Source organism: Nyctereutes procyonoides, unplaced genomic scaffold (assembly GCF_905146905.1).
Source record: "Nyctereutes procyonoides isolate TBG_1078 unplaced genomic scaffold, NYPRO_anot_genome, whole genome shotgun sequence".
NCBI lineage: Eukaryota > Metazoa > Chordata > Mammalia > Carnivora > Canidae > Nyctereutes > Nyctereutes procyonoides.
In genome coordinates this window covers 62,359,786-62,379,600 of record NW_026575126.1, presented here as the reverse complement: position 1 = coordinate 62,379,600, position 19,815 = coordinate 62,359,786, and the positions used below count along the sequence as shown (strand labels likewise).

At 46.2% G+C, this 19,815-nt stretch overlaps 1 protein-coding gene and 1 long non-coding RNA gene across 2 annotated transcripts; one reads left to right on the top strand and one right to left on the bottom strand.

Moving 5' to 3' along the window:
* Nucleotides 1-732: 732 nt before the first annotated feature.
* Nucleotides 733-3,421, bottom strand: LOC129519077 (uncharacterized). The gene is made up of 2 exons (XR_008666344.1): nt 3,289-3,421; nt 733-2,788 (listed from the first exon to the last, which is right to left on the bottom strand). It is a non-coding gene; the product is annotated as an uncharacterized LOC129519077 (long non-coding RNA).
* A 222-nt stretch (nt 3,422-3,643) lies between these two features.
* On the top strand, nt 3,644-13,685 carry ZFAND2A (zinc finger AN1-type containing 2A). The gene is made up of 6 exons (XM_055341027.1): nt 3,644-3,886; nt 4,872-4,971; nt 5,641-5,735; nt 7,373-7,501; nt 10,807-10,958; nt 11,806-13,685. Exons 2-6 carry the CDS (start codon nt 4,917-4,919, stop codon nt 12,002-12,004), a joined length of 630 nt encoding a protein of 209 aa, XP_055197002.1. The 5' UTR covers nt 3,644-3,886; nt 4,872-4,916; the 3' UTR covers nt 12,005-13,685.
* The last annotated feature ends 6,130 nt before the right edge of the window (nt 13,686-19,815 follow it).

Genomic DNA, 19,815 nt, shown 5'->3' with positions numbered 1-19,815 from the left:
GGCTCTCTGCAAGGAGCCCAATGCAGGACTCAATCCCGGAACTCCAGGATCACTCCCTGAGCCAAAGGCAGATGCTCAACTGAGCCACCAAGAAGTCCCAGAAAAGGCACTTTCTTGATAGTAATTGATTCATTTAATTATAACTTATTTTTTAACACGCTGGTTACTTAATATTCTTGACTTTTGGAAATTTGAGGATCTATAGTATTGTAGTAATAGGTATTTGCATTTATCGAAAGACCTAAGAAATTAAGGTTCTGGGGGCACTAGGTGGGTCAGTGGTTGAGCGTCTGCCTTCAGCTCAGATTGTGATCCTAGGGACCCCACAGGTAGCCTGCTTCTCCCTCTGCCTATGTCTCTGCCTCCCTGTGTCTCTCATGAATAAATAAAATCTTTAAAAAAAAGATTCTGTGCAAGAATTGTTAAAAATACGTGATTTTTAACTCACAAATAATGACAATGTCCTTAAAAGTATGTATTTGCACTTATGCTTCCTTAGTAAATTATCTTCTTTTAAAAAAATCTTTCTGGAAGAAAACTGAAGGTTTTGACTGGCACTGGATTTTAACCAACTGGATAAAGGGGGAGAGAGAAGTTTGCAGAGGCAGTGCCTAGAATTGAACAAGGATATGGAGTGCTGAGGGCGTGAGCACAAAGCAGGTGGCGGTGATGGCCAGAGTAGTTTGTTACATTAAGCAAATACATACATAGACTGAAAAAGAAGAAAATAGAATAATGAAACCCAGGTTTTTATTGCCGAAGAAGTTATTTGTAAATACAAAAAAGATTTTAAAAATCCTGTGTTAGATTGAAATTGAAGGTAAGGATATGAATGTTTTCCTAAAAAATACATACACAAATAAAGACAATTATAGATGTGCATACTCACATGAATATACATACACTTCCTGACACATGTCCACGAGAAGGCCTAGAAGCAATGACACCCTAGTAGCATTAAGTATACCACATACTCAAATCTTGATTTCTAAACACCATCCTCCATTAAAAAGAAACAATGCTCCCTGGAGAAATGGCTGATTCCAGGTCTGCAGCAGGAAGAGTACAAAATGAAGCTGGAGCACCTTGTGCTAAAAAGGTGGGAAAGGGAACAAAGAATGACAGGATGACAGGGACATGTCAGAAGGACTCAAGAGCCAGCTAGACATGGCTCTCTGGCCTTCAAAATAAACAATGACAGGAACAGAATATGACCACTGAGTAAAAGAAATCCATGAGTCCATACTGATATAAATAAATAAATAAATAAATAAATAAATAAATAAATAAATAAATAAATAAATAAATAAATGTAAATCTCTCTCTTATAGAATACCAACTAATAAATATGAAAGGAACAATGGACATTTTAAGAAGCACTACCTAGGGAGTGTCTGGTCAGCTCAGTCAGTAGAGCAGGTGACTCCTGATCTCAGGTTGTGAGTTCAAGCCCCACACTGGGTGTGGAGCTTACTCTAGCAAAAATAAAAAGCACTATTTGGCAATGAGCATAGTGATCTAGGCAGAAGTCACTGATAAAGCTTAAAATCGTTAGACAAAGGTTGAAAAAGAATAAAATTACAGTTGAATTCTGGAATATCTCTCTACAAAATACTAATCAATTTACAAATGAAAAAAAAAAAAGGAGAAACCTAGCAGACACCTATGTCACTAGGTAACCAGATGAGTATCACCCGTGGTAGGATGGACGGCAGCAAGTACCATTCCTGTAGTATTCCTACCAAGAAACATGACCTGCATCTGATCTTCAGAAAACATCCATGTATGCTGAGACATGTCATAGAGAAGTCTGTAATCTTTAATAAAAACCGTCAGGGAAAGAAAGGATGGAGGACCTATCCTAGCATGGAGGAGAATGCACATGTGATTGTGGATGGGACCCTGGAGCCGAAAGGAAAAAAAAAAAGACGTTGACATAGTTGGCAAAATGCAATGGAGTCTATGGACTGGACTTTAACATTGTTTTTTAAAATTTGTTTACTTGTTATTTTAAAAGGTTTTATTTATTTATTCATGAGAGACAGAGAAAGAGAGAGGCAGAGACACAGGCAGAGGGAGCGCAGGCTCCATGCAGGGAGCCCGACATGGGACTCGATCCCAGGTCTCCAGGATCATGCCCTGGGCTGAAGGTAGTGCTAAACCGCTGAGCCGCCTGGGCTGCCCTAATATTGTTTTAATACTGATTCTCTCGTGTGGATGGTTACAGAATGGTTGTGTAAGAGTATCTGCTTTTAGGAAATGTACATGCAAATATTTGGAGGTGATGGGGAACCGGGTCTATAGCATATTCTCAAATGGCTCAGAAAAAGACCAAGGAAAATGGGTATGTACATGTACAAATACACACACACACACACACACCTGATTCTTGTTATTTGTGGATTCCACGTTTGTGAACTTGCCTATCTGCCAAATTTACTTGTAACTCCAAAATCAGTATTTGCGGTACTTCTGCAGTTATTGGCCAACTTGTGCGGAGTGGCAAAATACTTGAGTTGCCAGAGGAACATACTTCCAGCTGAGGTGGGACAAGACGACGACACCTGCCTTCTTTCGTGTTTCAGTTCTGATATGGTTAAGTAAGCTTCTGTTCCACAGTCTATTTAGTGTTACGGCTCCGTATTTTTGTGTTTTGGTGGCGATCTTGTGGTTTCAAGTGGCCTTCAAGCCGGCGCTTAAGTGCTGTCCAGTTTCCTAAGTACCAGGAGGCTGCGATGCACCTCACGGAGAGCAGCGGCGGGCAGGCCGGGTTCAGCAAGACTTACCGCTGGCCATGAGTTTAATGAGAACAAAACCAACAACACATCAACACAAATTATCTTTAAACAGAAACGCACGTGAAACAAGGCTAGGGGTTGATGGCTGGACGTGCCCAGAGGCTCTGGGGGAATTGAACCTGGCAAGTACCCCTGAGAGCACCTGCTCATTCAGTTTGCGGGGACCTCACAAAATCACACGCTCCCGGGGGGAATAAACAGCCACACACACATTTGTAGGGGGAGCAGAGGGGGGTGATGGAGCAGGTAAGGGGACATGGTGAGGGGAAGGGACACGAGAAGAGAACCCAGGGAGGGGATGCTGGGAGGGGACCCGTGCAGGAATGCAGGCAGGGGACCCGGGGAGAGAAGATGGGGTGGGGGGGATGCGGTGGGAGGGGGCGGGGAGCCCTCGACGTGGGGACAGGCCAGCTCCCGTCGAGGCAGAAGGCGTCGTCTACCCAAGGCCAGGCCCCCCCTCCCATTCCGCCCGGCCGTGTCGGCTCCGTACCTCGCGGCGGCCCCTCTGCGACGCAGGCTGCGGCCCTCCCCGGGTGCGGCTTTCCGCGAGGCCGCCCCTCCACCCTGCCACGCGTGGAGCGGCGGCCTGGCCACCCTGACTCAGCTTGCCCGCGCCGCGCGGCCTACCGAGTGCGCCTGCGCAGAGCGACCTCACAGTGACTCAGCAGCTCCGAGAAGCCGCCGGACCGTTCGAGAAGGGAGGCGGGGGAGCGAGTGGGCGGGCCGACGGGGCTGCGGCGGGAGCGGATTGGCCTGCCCGGTGTGACGTCTCGGGGGCGCGCCGGGAAAGCCGAGCCGCAGTGGGGCGAGATTGGCCGGCCGGGCGGTGACGTAGTCAGGGCGCGCCGGGCACGTACAGGCCGCGGCGGCTCTCTGATCCCGAGGCAGCGAATAAATGGGGGTTTGGCGGTCCACAATGCTTCGCTCGTCGGCGGGCTTGGACGACGCGGTGCCGTCCGTCGGATTCCGTTTTCGTCAGCCTTTTGGTCTTGTACCGTGCGGCTGACTGCTGGAAGGGACATCCGGCTTCCCGTCTCCGCCGCCTCCCGCTCGTCTCCGCGGCCGCCCGGGCCCCCGACGACAGCCAGGTCTGGGTCTGGGTCTGGGTCTGGGTCTGGGTCTGGGTCCGGGTCGGGGGGGACGGGGACGGGTCGGGGCCCGGGAAAGGCTTCAGGCGCTAGCCGAACGAGCCCATGTTCGGGGGCTCTCACCGCTGCTGTGTCAAGGCCCGGGGACCGCACGGCGGACCCTGATTTCTGGGGGCACTTTTTTTTTTTTTAAGATTTTATTTATTTATTCATGAGAGATACAGAGAGGCAGAGACACAGGCAGAGGGAGAAGCAGGCTCCATGCAGGGAGCCTGACGTGGGACTCGATCCTGCGTCTGGATCACGCCCTGGGCCGAAGGCAGGCGCTGAGCCCCCCGGGGATCCCCCTGGGGGGACTTCTTGATAGGGTTGTAGGTGCTGAGGCTGGCAGGGCTCTCGTGAGGCGTGTCACGAGCTCGAGTTCCCGCTCGAGTGAAGGAGCTTCCCTCCTCGTCCTCCCAGTGTCCACCCTTCCACTCCCGAGTTGGTGGTGTCTCGGGAGTAAGTTCTTAAGTAAAGTTCAGGGCAATAGGGAGTTGAGGACCGCAGGGACGGAGTTGAAGCGCCTCGGGATAGTGCTGTCAACGTGATTTTAGCCCTTGGTGACGGCTTTGTGTATGTCAACAAGTAGACTCGGTCGATGAAATTGTGGCCCAGCTTTTTGTGGAAAGCTGTGTAAATTGAACATGGGAAAGCCCTGTCAACGTGAGTCAGAACGGTTTAAAGCAAGCCTGAATTCCGGGTGAGCTTTTTCAAGGGGAATTTAAAGGGCCAAGAAGAAATTGGTGTCCTAAGGGGGTAGGTTCCGAACGAGCTGGTACCTGGGAGAATCCGATACTTTAGTGCCTCCCAGGGGCGCAGGATGACTTGGGCATCGGATTCTTCCCACAGAGCATCTTTGTAGACTTTCTTAGTCCGAAGTTAGGCACTGCAGGGACTGAAATTATGGCCATGGTTTCTTTCCTAACTACTTTAATTCTTGTAGGTGATCCATCCCTCTGCCGTCTGTGCTTTCGGACACGATCTCATAATGGAGTTCCCTGATTTGGGGAAGCATTGTTCAGAAAAAACTTGTAAGCAGCTAGGTAAGCACTTTTAAGAGATTGTTAATAGGAAATGTGTGTTACATTCACTGTTTGGTTAGGGAGAACTGGCTATTTGATTAATTAGCTGTTTTCTGGGTTTTGCCCCTTGTGGCTTTTCAGTGTTGGGAGGCTGGCCTGAGGTCCAGGTTCTGTTCAGTATTATTATTCACCGTCTACTCAAGGCCAGGTACGAGGGCCAAAGCCAAGTGGATAGAAGTGTGCTGCTTAAGTGTTTGTGATACTACATGGGATGGTCTCTTGAAAAGATAGTTTTATAGGGACGTCTGGGTGGTTCAGCCCATTAAGCATCTGACTCTTGGTTTTGGCTCAGGTCATGATCTCAGGGTTGTGAGATCCAGCCCCTCATGGGCTCCCGAGCTCAGCGGGGAGTCTGCTTGTTTCTCTCTGTGCCCTCCTGCCCTGGGCAGCCTCTCTCTTTCTAAAAGAAAGATATTTTTTTGTAAAAGAAAAGATAGCTTTATAGATTCTTTGTTATTGTTGGCATTATGAAATTACATTTTTCTTACATGTGCCACCTCAAGGATATGTTTGATAGGCATAAAGAACTCACTGCAGGTAAATACATGTTTAACATGATCTGTAGTTCTTTTGTTCTAATCTTTATTTTTTTTTTTGTTCTAATCTTTAAAACACTATTTTTTTTTTTAGATTTTCTTCCGTTTAAATGTGATGCATGTAAACAAGATTTCTGTAAAGATCATTTTACTTGTGCTGCACACAAATGTCCCTTTGCATTCAAGAAGGTAATTTATCGTACTTTATTCCAAAGAGTCTAATTTTCGCGTCCAGGTAGTAAACATAAGGCAAGATATAACTGATATTTTCATTAAAATGAAATAAGACTTAAAATCCAGTTTCCCAGTCACACTAGTCACATTTCAGGTGTTCAGCAGCCACATGTGGCCAGTAACTACTGTATTGGGCAGTGCAGATATGGCACATTTCCACCATCACAGGAAATTCTGGATGGCACAGCTCTAAGCGACAGATTGCATTTTTAAGGGGGTCTTGAAGTTAAATTGTTGTATCCAAATCCTCAAAGCTTACTTTGCATGTTAAAACATTCCTTTCACTGATTATGCTGAGGAAAAAACCTAGCAGAGGCTTTATGAAGCACAAGAAATGGTTTAACACTTGACAAAGTGTCTAATCTGGAAAGTATTAAAAATGCTTATCTGGGTAACTTTACAGCTTTGGGATCCTATTTAGTGGCAAATAGTACCTGGTAGAAATGGGAAGATAAGGAGGACTCTAAGAAAACGAACATGTGTAAGTCCAACAAAAGTGTGCTATCTCTGTTACTGACTTTGTAGGTGGCCCCCGGCCTATATTCATTTTGTTTCTAGTGGTTTAGAGGTTATTTTATCTGTCCTGCTGTTTCCCTATAATGGCAGTTAGAAACATGAATGATTTAGCATTATTACATGCTTCCATTAGTGTTGGCCAGGGTCTGACCCTTCTAAGTCATCATAGGGGGCGGGGGAGGGTGAGTCATATTTACCAGGCCATGATGACTAGGCCACACTACCTAGTTTATTGTTGGCTTGACCTTCCCATCTTCCGTAGATAGGGAGAGTCTGGCTAGAGATCGTTAGTAATGCTTTATTTCTCAATGTGCAGACTTGTCAACTGAGGAAGTCCTGGGTGACCCTTGAGTTCAGCCCCTGCAGACAGTATACGCCCCAGAATTCTGTGATTACCTGTTGGGATATCAGTTGTCACCTCTGTTTTCTTGCTGAGCCAGGTTTTCTTAGCTCCTGCCTTGGCTCTGAGGTTTTTTTCACTGCTAGGCATGCAGCCACTGGGTGTTTTGTTCCTCCTCCAGAGCCCCCACAATCTTGGGCTGGGATGGTCATTATGTACCTGAGAGTTCAGCCTAGCTGTGTGCCTAGCTGTTAGCTCAGTGAGTCTCCCTGCATGTGAAAGCAACAAAAAGATTGGAGAGGCTGTTGACAATTGTAGGGAGCTAGAGGGTCTTTGGGGCTAGTGTCTTCTTCTGTTATGTTTTCTCCATCTGGAGGTGTTTGGGCTCTGTCACTGCTCACTGAGGTCATGCAAAACAGACAGCCCTGGTGCTCTGAGACCAGATCAGTTTCACCAGCTTCTTGGCTGCCTTTTATTGATTATCTCATGGTCTTTTCCACAACTGGTTAATACTCTGATTAAATTCCACTGGATTCCACCTTGAGCAGCTCTATCCTGAATCTGTAGGGTTGCCTTTGCTGTTAATCCTTTATGTTAACAGTGTCCTCTTCTGATGAGCAGCGGAAAGATCAGCGTGTGTACTCTATGTGATTCTTGATGCACTATGATGCCATACCACTTTCTTTTGTGAGTTTTGATTGTCTGAATCTGGAATATCCTCTTCTGTCATTTTCAGGATGTTCAGGTCCCAGTATGCCCACTTTGTAACAACCCAGTCCCAGTAAAAAAGGGAGAGATACCAGATGTGGTGGTTGGTGAGCACATTGATCGAGACTGTAACTACCTTCCTGGGAAGAAAGAGAAGGTAAGGACAGGTTATGGTCACCCTGTGAATGCTGTTTTTTCTGTAGAAGGTAAAAGGTCAATTATCTATGATCTATAGCCCTAATCGTCTGCGTGCAAGATAAAACCTTTGTGATGTGTCTGTGTTTTCCCCATGTTGTGATGGCTTGGCTTCTTACAAATACATTCAAGTACTCTGAATATTAGAGTCTACTTTGAGATTTGCTACCTTTAGGATTCTCACCTTTTTCTCCCAAGATGGAGAGTTAATGTGGTTTCTAGAACCATTCTGTTAATGTGTACTTTTCCTAAACTCCTCTTAGGAAAATGTAAAAGGATACATAAAAGTTTGAACATTTAGCTTTCTTGCTTTTGTAGTGTCAGTGTCTTTGTGAGAGTTCTGCATTTCTTCATTTGGAGTAAATTGTGTCAGGAAAAAACAGTAGGTCCCTATTCTCCATAGCAGGTGGTCTCAACTCTTATTTTTTTCTCCACGTGTTGTATCTTGAGTTTGTCTTGCTGCCCTGTAGTTTGGGGCGTTACTTGTTGACCACAGTGTGTGGGCTGAGCACGGAGTCCCCCTACCCCCATTCCTATGCTGCCACATCTTTTAACGCCGCCTTCCCAGCAGACGTGGAGTGGGCTCCTAGGCTGATGTTCCAGGCCTCCGTCTCTGAGGACACAGCTGAGAGATTCCTTCTGCATTTATGCTAGGTCCTAGTTTCTGCATCTGTCTCCCTAACCGTGGGTCCCAAGCCTCCTGTGCCTTGTGTTTTCTTTTCTTTGTTTTTCCCTTATTTGGGGGGAGTCATAGGCCCCCGCTTGCTCCTTGGGAAGGACCATGGGAGATAAATAGGAGGTAGTATATCCTGCTGGGTCTTTGTTCTCCATTTCTCCTTGCGTAGCTGCCTGATTTGAAATCTTTGAATATTTGCAGGTGTTGCTTTGTTTTCTTGCTTCTGTTGCTTTAGAGAATTCCCCTGCTGTTCTACGTTGGTCCTTTGTGGTATGAGTTTCAGTCTGGCAGCTTGGAGGCTCTCTCCTGGCCCCACCCCTCTCCGCTCCATCCCAGAATTTAGAAGCTTCACATTGACTGTTGCTGGCATAGATCTATCTTCATCTGTCCTGCTAGGCAGGCAGTGGATCCTCCCAAACTGGAAACTCCAGTGTTTCCATTTGGAATGCCGTCTTAGATTCTTGGATTTCCTCTAGACTCCTGTTCCTTGGGTGCTGAACCTCCTGGATGGGTCTCCTTTCTCCCCCCTAAGTTTTCTTTACCTGTGAATTCTCTCTCCAGAGTGTTTTATCTGCATCGCAGTGAGTGTCCTCCTCATGTGCCAGCCAGCCTGCAGCTGACTGCTCACTTGCATGGTGGGAGCAGTGCGGACTCTCACGTTGGCTGCAGGTCATCTGCCCAGTCCACTTTTTATGCTTTGTGATTTCAGGTCTTTCTTTTGGGCTAATCAAATTCCCCAGAGAAGGTGTTCTGTTTCCTTCCTGGAGAGCACACTCTGACTTCCAGGATTATGGAGCCAGGTAGAAAGAACACTCACATCTCCTTTGCGGGGAGTGTGAAGTCCTTACTGGCTTCTGGGTGCCCCTTCCATGATTCTCATGGTCCTTCTGCCCATTGCTGCACTTCCAGGCCAACAGCCTCTCTTGGATCCTCTGCTGAGTACACATCTGCTGGCATCAGGTGCAGGTCTCCTGCTTGGACTTGCAGCCATTTCTCCTGTTGTGTCCCACGGCACCCTGAGCTTCTGGAACTGCTAATTTCTGAGCCTTTCAGGGTTTTGTTTCATGAATTGGAGTGCTTCTTGACCTTCCCCATTAGTTTACAATTTGGCTTTCTCATATCTGCCAGGTTCATTGCTACTTGTTTGTGTGCTTTTTTTTCCTGAAATCTTGTAGCTGTTTTCTTATTCCCGGCCTTTGTGGGTATACCCCTTTTCAAAAAATCTTTCGTTGTTTTCATCGTATTTGGGTAGGAGTCAGCCAGTATGTGTATTCAGTTTCCCTTCCTTAACCAGAAGCTTAGGGAGACTCAAACTGAATTTGCCTTCAATGATGGCACATAACTTGTGCCCTCTCCCCTTGGACTGCAGATTCTCACAGCCTCTCCGGCCTTCCTGGGGTCTGGTCTTGGGCAGCTTTGCAGCTTGCCCTTCTCGAACACCTTACCAGGTTACTCAGGTGGTTTTTCTCAGATGCCCTGCTCCCACTTTCCTCTCCTATTGCTCTCCAAAATAACCACATAGGCTTTGAAGGACCTTGTCTCCAGGAAATTGGCTTTCATCAGGCCTACGTCCCGGTTTCCAGTCATGGATCCTGGCTTATAGTTAGGAACTACCTTATCATGTTACATTAAATACACAATAATTGCAATATATAAGCATAAGGCTTATAAAGTCTTGCTGCTTTCAGCCTCCAACATGAGAGAATAAGCTCTGTGTGTCTTCGCCTAGCACCCAGAACCTTTTATTAACCGGCTGACCCCAGTCATCCTCCATAATCCCCTTCTCTTCATACTACTCCAGGCCCTCTGGAAGTTCTTTTAAAAATTCCCTGTCTCCTACGTAAGGCCACAGCTCCACTTGGTATGCCTTCCTCCTAAGTTAACAAGGTCTTCCTCATTCTTGGCTCACTCTAGATTTGTGACCCTAGCCCATCCCCTGTTCCCACTCTCCTAGCCCCAGGTTGTGCATGCCTGCCTTTGCTCTCCTGGAGCAGGCACCCCATATCCTTGTGCTGTTTGTATATCATCAGGTCACTCCTGGCAGCCTGTGCCTGCCTGTCTTTGCTGGAGGGCTGCCTCAGGCTTCTATGTGGGTACCTTTTGGTCAACATCCTTACCTCACAGAGTCAGCAGTGCTTGAGAATTTGTATCACTCCCTTGTCCCACATCACCCCTGCAAAAAAAACACCCCAAAACTCTAATAATATAATGAGTATAGGGAATATAAATTTTTCAGCTCCCTGGAATGCCCCTGGAACCAGTTGCCTTCTGTAGGACTGTGTATGATGCCACAGGCTTAGCCTCCTTCCCTCCATGTCCCTAGTCCCCACTCCCCTGGATTTTGTGGGGGTTTTTTTGGCTGAGAACACCTCTGATCATCTCACATGAATACCTAACTTAATATGCTATTTTTGTGTTTGTTAAAACTCTCCCATTTCCTTAGTTAGTACTCACCTATTTACCTGGCAGATGTTTGAATGAAATTTTGATGTCTTCATTTCATGTAGCTAAAAACTGTTTCTGGTTTAAGTGTTGGTTGTTTTAATGGCTTCTTAAATAATTACTTATTAAAGCAACTCTTGCCTTCTCAGATTTTTATGTACCGGTGCTCAAAAGAGGGGTGCAAGAAGAAAGAGATGCTGCAGGTGGCTTGTGACCAGTGTCATGGCAGTTTCTGCATTCAGCATAGACACCCTCTGGATCACAGCTGCAAGCACGGGAGCTGCCCCATCAGCGTAGCTGGGTGAGAAGAGAGGCTGGCTCTGACATGCTGGCTCACGTACAGTGACATCAATGGGTCTGCCTGACCCCAGCAGTGGGGATAGGGCAACGTTGAGAATTGTACTGACCTAAGTTGTTGAGGTGAGGTGTTTGTTGTAGGAGTTTGGATGAATATAATCTAAATTAAAATTGGATTTTAAACTAAAGTTGGATTCTAGTTGTATTGTTTTCTATGGCTGCCAAAACAAAGTACCGCAGCTTGCGCGACTTCAACAGCAGAAGTTCATTTTCTCGCTCTGGAGACACAAGTACGGGTTGGAGGTATGGCGGGGTTGGCTTCTGAAGGCTGTGGGGAGAGCCCACTCCAGGCCATCCCCCCAAGCTGCGGGTGGTCTGCCAACAGTCCTCAGCCATTCTTGGCTGTGGATGCCTCTCCCAACCTCTATGTCCTCCATCACCTGCTTTTCCGTTGTGTCTGTGTCCAAATGTCCCCTTTTTATGAGGGGACAATCCTAGATTAGGGTCCCACACCTCTGCACTCTTAGCGCATCTCAGCTGAGTACATCTGTGACAGCCTTACTTCTAGATGTCACATTCTGAGGTCCTGAGTGTACAGGGCTTAGCCTATCTTTTGTGGGGACACAATCTATCCCATTTGGTAGTGGTATAAGCAAGAGTACCTTTCTCAAAGTGGAGATGTTTGCCTAAACCTGCTGTTGAATGAATATGGAAGCATGAGTTTACCTTGTAGTTAGTGGTGATTTCTCCTGTCATCTGTACCTGGACAGAGCATAGGGTTCACTGTGCACATAGGTCTCCAGGTAAGCTGATGGAGGGGTCGGTGACTGTTGGTCTGCCTTTCTGTGTAGGTATGCAGCTGCCAGAGCCTCTGAATCCGAGCCGTCAGGAGCTTTACACAGGCTGTCTACCATTTGGCGGGCTCAGCGACTCAGTATTGGTGTAAACAGCGTGCACAAGTATGGTTGCTTTGTACCAGCAGGAGCAGTTCTTGTCCGAGTGGCGAGCACTGAGGAGTCAGTGCAGTGCATGCAATTAATAACCAACTGATTAACTGCGTGCTCCATTGGCTTAGTCTTAAGGAGGGGTAAGGGTCTGGTTGTGTGTGCTCTCAAACCCTGAATTACCAACACAGTTCATTCTAGCACGGAGCATAGTTAGCAGTAACATTTTATAGCTGGTTGCTCCCTCTGGTTGCAGACGGAGAAGCAGGCTCCATGCAGGGAGCCTGATGGGCGACCCAGTCCCGGTCCCCAGGATCACACCCTGGGCAGAAGGTGGCAATAAACCGCTGAGCCACCTGGGCTGCCCGGCCTAGAGCTTTTAGATGATCAGTTGCTCCTGGTTAATCAAGACAGACCTAAAAAAATAAGCTGTTCTTTTGCTCTCTTTCAGGTGGAAAGTAAAGAGATGATGGGACTATCTGCACACACTGGCACATTCACTTGTTTTGTATATTTAGCTTTGTAGGCAAAGTTGTGCTCTAGTGCCTTTGTACTACTCATGGCAAATGGTCGGGAATGTCATTAAAACTTTTCCAGTAAAATGTACAAATTTTGGCAAAATAAATAGAAGGATATGGATATTCTAAGTTAGGCTAAGCTGCTCCGTCAACCTCTGCTTCCTCCCTCCTGCCTCCCAAGTAAAGTGCCGTAAGGATTGAAGGGGTGTGACAGATAAGAGAGCAGCTCTGCCCTGGCCTGAGTCCCCAAAGAACCCAGTGTTCTGGAACCTTCTGTCACTTACCCACACAGCTGATTGCACTCTGTCGTCATCTTGTGGCTTCCGTGGTGACAACTACATGAGCCCAGGAAAGGGGGGAGGCCAGTGTACCTTGCTAAGGGCCTTGTTTAGAGGTGGCCACTCTTACACTGAGAACAGCCCTTTGGCCATATAGACACCAGTCATGGCCATGGTCCATGAGAGAGCCCCATATCCTTCAACCCGGGACTTTGGGAAACAGTGAAGCAAAATGTCATTTGAGTTGGGTCCTGATCTTAACCCACTGGTCATCTACCTATACATCCAGACCTCCTCTTGCTCCTGGATTAATAAAATACAGGCAATTACTCCTGGTTTCAGAGCCTCAAAGCATGATTTAGCGGGGGTGGGCTTTTTCCATTCCACAAGGAAGTGATGAAAACTATTTCTGCGGGCTGTCTTAGTTGGTGTGTGTTCTGAACTAGTGGTTCTCAGACTTCCGCATGCTCAGAATTGCCTAGAGGGCTTGTTTGAGGGGCACCCGACCCCACCCCCAGAGTTTCTGGTTCTGTGGGCCTGGGTGGGCCTTGAGAATTTCAGGAAGTTCCCAGCTGATGCTGATGCTGCCAGGCTGGGGACTCCACTTCGACAAATCACTTCTGTGCATCCCCACTGTCCAGTACATGGTCACTTGGCCACAGAGGTTTTGGAGCATGGGAAATGCAGTCAGCCCAACTGTGGGATTGAATTTTTAGTTATATTTGACTTAAGGGCTATTAACTTGATTCACTTTTTAGAAAATTTTTCAGTATGTTAGGAACTTTGGTATATGAGTCTATTTTTTCAACTATAAATTTTAAATACAGGTCAGCCGTTTCTCATGGAAATTTTACCTGTTTTGAGAATCTAAGACACTGAGCTTTGAAGATAATACCAAAATACTAAAGTATGTCATTGTTAAAATTTATCCACATGTTGAAGTGATGTTTTGGATACAACTGATTAAATAAAGCAATAAAGTTTGATCTTACCTGTTCTTGTTTTAACTGTGGCTACTAGAAACTTTGGAAACAGGTAGGTGGCCAGCATTATATTTCTGTTGGATGGTGGTGTTCTTGGTCATCCAAACTAAAGGGCAAAACCCCACATTTTATCAGGAAGAATGGTCAGCTTATGAGTGCTCATGCTTCTGTCTTTGGATTTGATTTGAATGTTTGTTTGTTTTAAGATTTCACCTATTTGAGAGAGCAAGCAAGAGAGAATGTGAACGAGGGAAGACGCAGACTCCCCACTGAGCAGGGAGCCTGATATGGGGACTTGATCCCAGACCCCGGGGATCATGACCTGAACTGAAGGCGGACACTTCACCCACTGAACCACCCAAGTGCCCTGATTAGAGTGTTCAAGCACAGTGGAGTGGTCCTCCCTTGGCAAAGGGGTACATTCTAAGACCCCTGTGGGTGTCTGAGGCCATGAATTACACTGGGCTATACGTATGTATGGTTTTTCCCTATACACACAGTTCTGTGGTAGAACTTAATTTTATGAATTAAGTGCAGTAAGATAAGCTACAGCTAGTAAAAGAGAGCAAGTGCAGTTCTCCAGGCATACTGCATATTACTGCTCCTTGCTTTATTGTGCTTCACGGATTCTGCATATTTTACCAATAGAAGGTTTGTGGCAAACCTGCATTGAGCATGTCTGTGGGTGCCAGTTTTCCCAGAGCCTTTGTTCCCTTTACATTTCTGAGTCACATGTTGGTAATTCTTGCAACATCTCAGATTTTCTGATTATTATATTTGTTGTGGTGGTCTGTGACCAGGGATTTCAGCTCGGGTGAAAGCATTTTTTATTGATAAAGTATTGATTGATTTTTTAATTGAGTTTTTTTATAAAGATTTTATTTATTTATTCATGAGAGAGGCAGAGATGTAGGCAGAGGGAGAAGCAGGCTCCCTGAGGGGAACCCGATGTGGGACTCTATCCCAGGACCCTGGGATCACACCCTGAGCCAAAGGCAGACACTCAACCATTGAGCCACACAGGTGCCGCTTGGTAAAATTTTTTTTTTTTAATTTTTATTTATTTATGATAGCCACACACACACAGAGAGGCAGAGACACAGGCGGAGGGAGAAGCAGGCTCCATGCACTGGGAGCCCGACGTGGGATTCGATCCCGGGTCTCCAGGATCGCGCCCTGGGCCAAAGGCAGGCGCCAAACCGCTGCGCCACCCAGGGATCCCAAATTTTTTAATTAAAATCTGTGCGTTAAAATAAAAATTAAAAAAAAAAACTGTGCGTTGACAATTTTTAGACCATGTTTTTGCACACTTTAATAGACTACAGGATAGCATAAATGGCTTTTATGTGCACCAGAAACCAAAAAGGTCACTTGACTCCCTTTACAGAGATGTTTACCTTATTGTGGTGGTCTAGAACCAACCCTGTGAGATCTCCGAGGTATACCTGTGACAACGTATTGCAATAAATGTTATGTGAGTGGGTGTCTCTCTCATTGGAATTCCTTACTGTCCTGCATGCCCCCTTTTTTTGTGATGGTGTGATGATCAGATGCCTTCCTGGTGAGATGAAGGAGGGGAATGAGGTAGGCTTATGATGAAGCCTCAGTCCACTGTTGACCTGGGGCTCCGATGTCAGGAGGGAAGGGTCATCAACTGCTGGATTGTGGGGACCATGGGCGCTGAAACACAGACAAGGGGGGATGGTTGTACTCAGAGCTCTCTGTGTCCTCTCTCCAGTGGTATGTTAGCAGGCGTTCAGGTGGTCCCAAGGGATGCGAAAGGTTGGAAAGGACCCACCACGTGGGGGAGCACCTCTCTCTACTCACATTACCTTCCTGCTCTTCCTGAGTTGGCCTTGGGCTGGCACCAACCAGCTGTTCCTGGGCAAGGCCCAGAGCCAGGCTGCCCATCGTTCCTGGTGTCCAGCGTCTTGTCTGCAGCTTGGAAACACCGGCCACTGCCTGCCCAGTGGTGTGTGGACTGCAGCATCAAATGTTCACAAGGTGTCACTAGAGGCCTTTCACGGGCTGGTGATGAGGGCTGGTGGGAATGTTGATTGCTTTTGGGAAGTCAGGTGCGGCATCACAGGGAGAGTGGACACAATAGCCGTCAGCCCCATATCAGCATTTGTAGGTCATCGTGATAAGGATTGGAGATATTTTAAATGTATTTTTAATCAATCTTCATGTTCATTCTTTTCAATTAAGCCTAAGATTAAACTCAAAAAATAGGCTCCAAATTAGGTTAGTAGCTGAAATGGCCTTGGTTCTCCAAGCTTTCTGCCTGACAGGGTTTCTGGCATTCATCCTGCACTGCAGATGTCTTGAGGCAGTGGTGGTATGTTCTGGGGAACATGCTGAGGGAACAGGTCTGACTTTTCTATTTGGTCTGCCAGGAGCTTTCCCCAGGTGGGTGTTGATTTGCTTTGTTGTATTTTCTTGAAATAAAGACTCGTGATCGCAGTAGAGTATAGAAAGTGCAGGAGGAGGAGAGTGTCCTGCTATGCTAGTAAACACCGTGACAAGAGCTCATTTGCTGTTTGTTTCTAAATTTTTTGTCTGAGTGTGTCCTGTGCTCACTGCCTCTCATTAGGATGTTAGGGGGAGCTCTACCCAAACCCACATTTGTAGAGTTTATACACACCCTTGTTCTGGGTGATGAGATCTTAAAATGCATTACTAGCTAAGAATTTCTTGGAATAAATGCTACAAAAGCAATCTTTTAAAATGGTCTTTTAGTAAAAACAAAAACAAAAAATGCCAATAGAGAAGTTGGTTAATTTTACATTCTGTAGATTATCATTCTGAAGTAAAGCTACTTATGTAGATAGCTTCTCTTTGGCTCAACCTTAAGAAGAAGGGATGTGCGTGAAGAGTACCCGTGTACTAGTGTCTCTCTTCCTGCTTTCATGTGAACGTTCCCTGGAGAATGAGAGCACTTAGAAGGGCCACTGTTTCCATAGCATGCAGGTAGGAAGCTTATAGGATGCGAGGGGAAAGGTCAGGTTCTGTGTATTGAGGAGCTGGGTGTTGGTGCATAGTGGTGCCCGCACATGACCTCATGGCTGTGGCTTGGCCAAGGGTTGGCGTCATTGCCTTCCCACTGCAGGCGGATCCTCTGGTGCTGCCCTGCATTGCTAGCCACAGAGCACTGGCGGTGGGCTCTTTGGTGTGCTCAGGCCATATGCCCTGTCACCCATGTCCGCATTGTCACACACCCCTGTTTAAGGGAGGGTGGTGTGGTGTGCCTTGCATGGTTTGGCTATAGCAGTGGTTCTCAAATTTGTTCGGAGCCTGGAACTCCTCTGCGGTGCTGTGTACATGCCAGGAACCTGCTCAGCTGGAGGCTGCAATAACCATAGCATTTAGACAGGATCAGATACACCGTTTCCTAGAATCCATCTCGGCATCCAAGGGTGAGATGGAGTTTGTAGGAAGGAACAACAAGTGGAGGAAACCGTATCACCATAATTTTTGCTAAATTAGGAAAATTATTATAAATTAGGAAACCAGTTTTACTGAACTGAGACCAGAGACATCTGGGGTGCCCAGGAGTATTTGGCAGGAGTTGGGCTTGATGTGCATGGTTCAAATTCCTGCTGCAACAGCTAGCGACAGGGAAGAATTGTTTCCTGATACTTAAACTAAACTTTTTTTACTTGATAAACTGATTTTTTTTTTAAATTTATTTATTTATGATAGTCACAGAGAGAGAGAGAGAGGCAGAGACACAGGCAGAGGGAGAAGCAGGCTCCATGCACCGGGAGCCCGATATGGGATTCGATCCCGGGTCTCCAGGATCGCGCCCTGAGCCAAAGGCAGGCGCCAAACCGCTGCGCCACCCAGGGATCCCGATAAACTGATTTTTTAGGGCAGATTCGGGTTCACAGCAAAATTGAGTAGAAAGCACATCCCATTATCTGTGCTGCCCCCCGCAACTTCCCCCACTATCAACATCCCACACTGCTTTATTTGTTATGATTATCCATAGAGTAGTGAAATCTGTTTAAATACTTAGCAATTTTAAGTATTTAAAACACAGTATTAAATACAGTATTTAAAATATTATGTTTGCTTCTAAAAGCATGGTATTCATGGTAACGAATACCAGAGCCATTATGTATAAAACCACCTCTTACGTGGCCAAAAGGATGATTTTGCTGCAACAGAATTAAAACACACAAAAATTGCTATGCACTCCTACTTTGAAATTGTTTTCTCTATAGCTGTGTTATTATATGGTTAGTTATGGGACCAGAATCATGCTCCTACCTGGCAAATATGGAGACTATGAGGCCCTGAGTTGATGAGGAATCCTTGAGGGAATTTTAAAATTACAAATATGGGAGGGTGCCTGGGTGGCTTGGTTAAGCACTGACTCTGACTTCACCTCAGGTCATGATCTTAGGGTCCTGAAGTCAAGCCCTGTGTTGGGCTCTGCACTCAGCAGAGTCCGCTTGAGATTCCCTCTTCCTCTGCCCCTCCCCCTGCTTGCGTGTGTGCTCTTTCTAAAATAAATGAATCTTGGGGATCCCTGGGTGGCTCAGCGGTTTAGCGCCTGCCTTTGGTCCAGGGTGCGATCCTGGAGTCCTGGGATCAAGTCCCACGTGGGGCTCCCGGCATGGAGCCTGCTTCTCCCTCTGCCTGTGTATCTACCTCTCTCTCTCTCTCTCTATGTCTATCATAAATAAATAAATATATAAATAAATCTTTTAAAAAAATAAAAATAAATGAATCTTTAAAAAATAAAAAATGAAGTAATAAAATCACAAACATTGGGGGTGCCCTGCTGGCTCTGTCAGTGGAGTATGTGACTCTTGATCTCAGGGTTGTGAGTTCAAGCCCCATGTTGGGCATAGAGAATACTTAAAAAATACAAACATGTTACCCTCAAAGTGAAAAATATGGTAATCTGATCCACGTTCTAAAGTGATATTTCTGGCCATTGGGAGGTAGAGGATGCATTAGGACAGTGGGGGTGACCTGGGTGTGAGGTTGTGGAGTCCAGGAATAGATCGGGGTGGGAAACATGGAAAGCCTGTTGCTTTTAACAAGACGTATAGGGTGCCAGGCAGAGAGGAATGGGGACAGTATCTTTTCCTGGTGGCACTGAGGATGAGAGGGGCACGGTGAGCAAGGGAAGAGGTTTGAAAAAGAAGAATCCAGAGTGGGGCTGTGAGCGTGTCATTTATTTATTTATTTATTTATTTATTTATTTATTTATTTATTTAACATTTTTTTAAAGATTTATTTATTTATTTATTCGTGAGAGACATAGAGAGAGAGAGAGAGAGAGGCAGAGACACAGGCAGAGGAATAAGCAGGCTCCACACCAGGAGCCCGACGCGGGACTCGATCCCGGGACTCCAGGACCACGCCCTGGGCCAAAGGCAGGCGTTAAACCACTGAGCCACCCAGGGATCCCCCTTTTTTTATTTTTTTAAAAGATTTTATGTATTTATTCATGAGAGAGAGAGAGAGGCAGAGACACAGGCAGAGGGAGACACAGGCTTCCCCCCAGGGAGCCCGACATGGGACTCAATCCCGGGACCCCAGGATCACGACCTGAGCCGAAGGCAGACATTCAACCACTAAGCGCCCCCAGGCATCCCTGTTTGAGATATTTACTGGGCTGCTGTGTAGAGAAGCCATGTAGGCAGGCAGGTAAGCAAGTCCAGGGTGCAAGGTTCAGACCAGAAACAGGATTTAGAATCATTGGCATGTGGTTGGATGGAAAGCCATGTTAACAGATGAAATCACAGAGTGGGAGAGAGGGAGAGGGAGCAAGGACCTGACTAGGCCCAGACTGAGTTCTAAGGAATAGAAACATGGAGGAGAAGAGGTAAAACAAGTGTAGTATCTAATCAGATCTCCGTCATATAGTGCTCAGACAAGTAGGACGTGAGAGAAAATTTCCTTAGGATCATAAAATGTATGCACTTCCTCTGACAATGCAAGAATTTCAAGAAATAACAAAATCTAAGACTATCAATAGCCCTCGTTGCCATAAATGACAATCTGAAGATACGACAGAAGAGAAAAATCCCATTTACAATGGCAATAAAGATAAAATACTTAGGAATAAACTCAACGAGATCTATGCAAGATCTAGATAAAACTTTAAACTTTAAAACATGA

Excerpts from the sequence above, each read along its gene's own strand:
- ZFAND2A (XM_055341027.1), top strand. The coding sequence starts at position 4,917 with ATGGAGTTCCCTGATTTGGGGAAGCATTGTTCAGAAAAAACTTGTAAG. Across the intron at positions 5,736-7,372 it reads GTCCCTTTGCATTCAAGAAG|GATGTTCAGGTCCCAGTATG; the intron begins GTAATTTATCGT and ends TGTCATTTTCAG. Across the intron at positions 7,502-10,806 it reads TTCCTGGGAAGAAAGAGAAG|ATTTTTATGTACCGGTGCTC; the intron begins GTAAGGACAGGT and ends TTGCCTTCTCAG.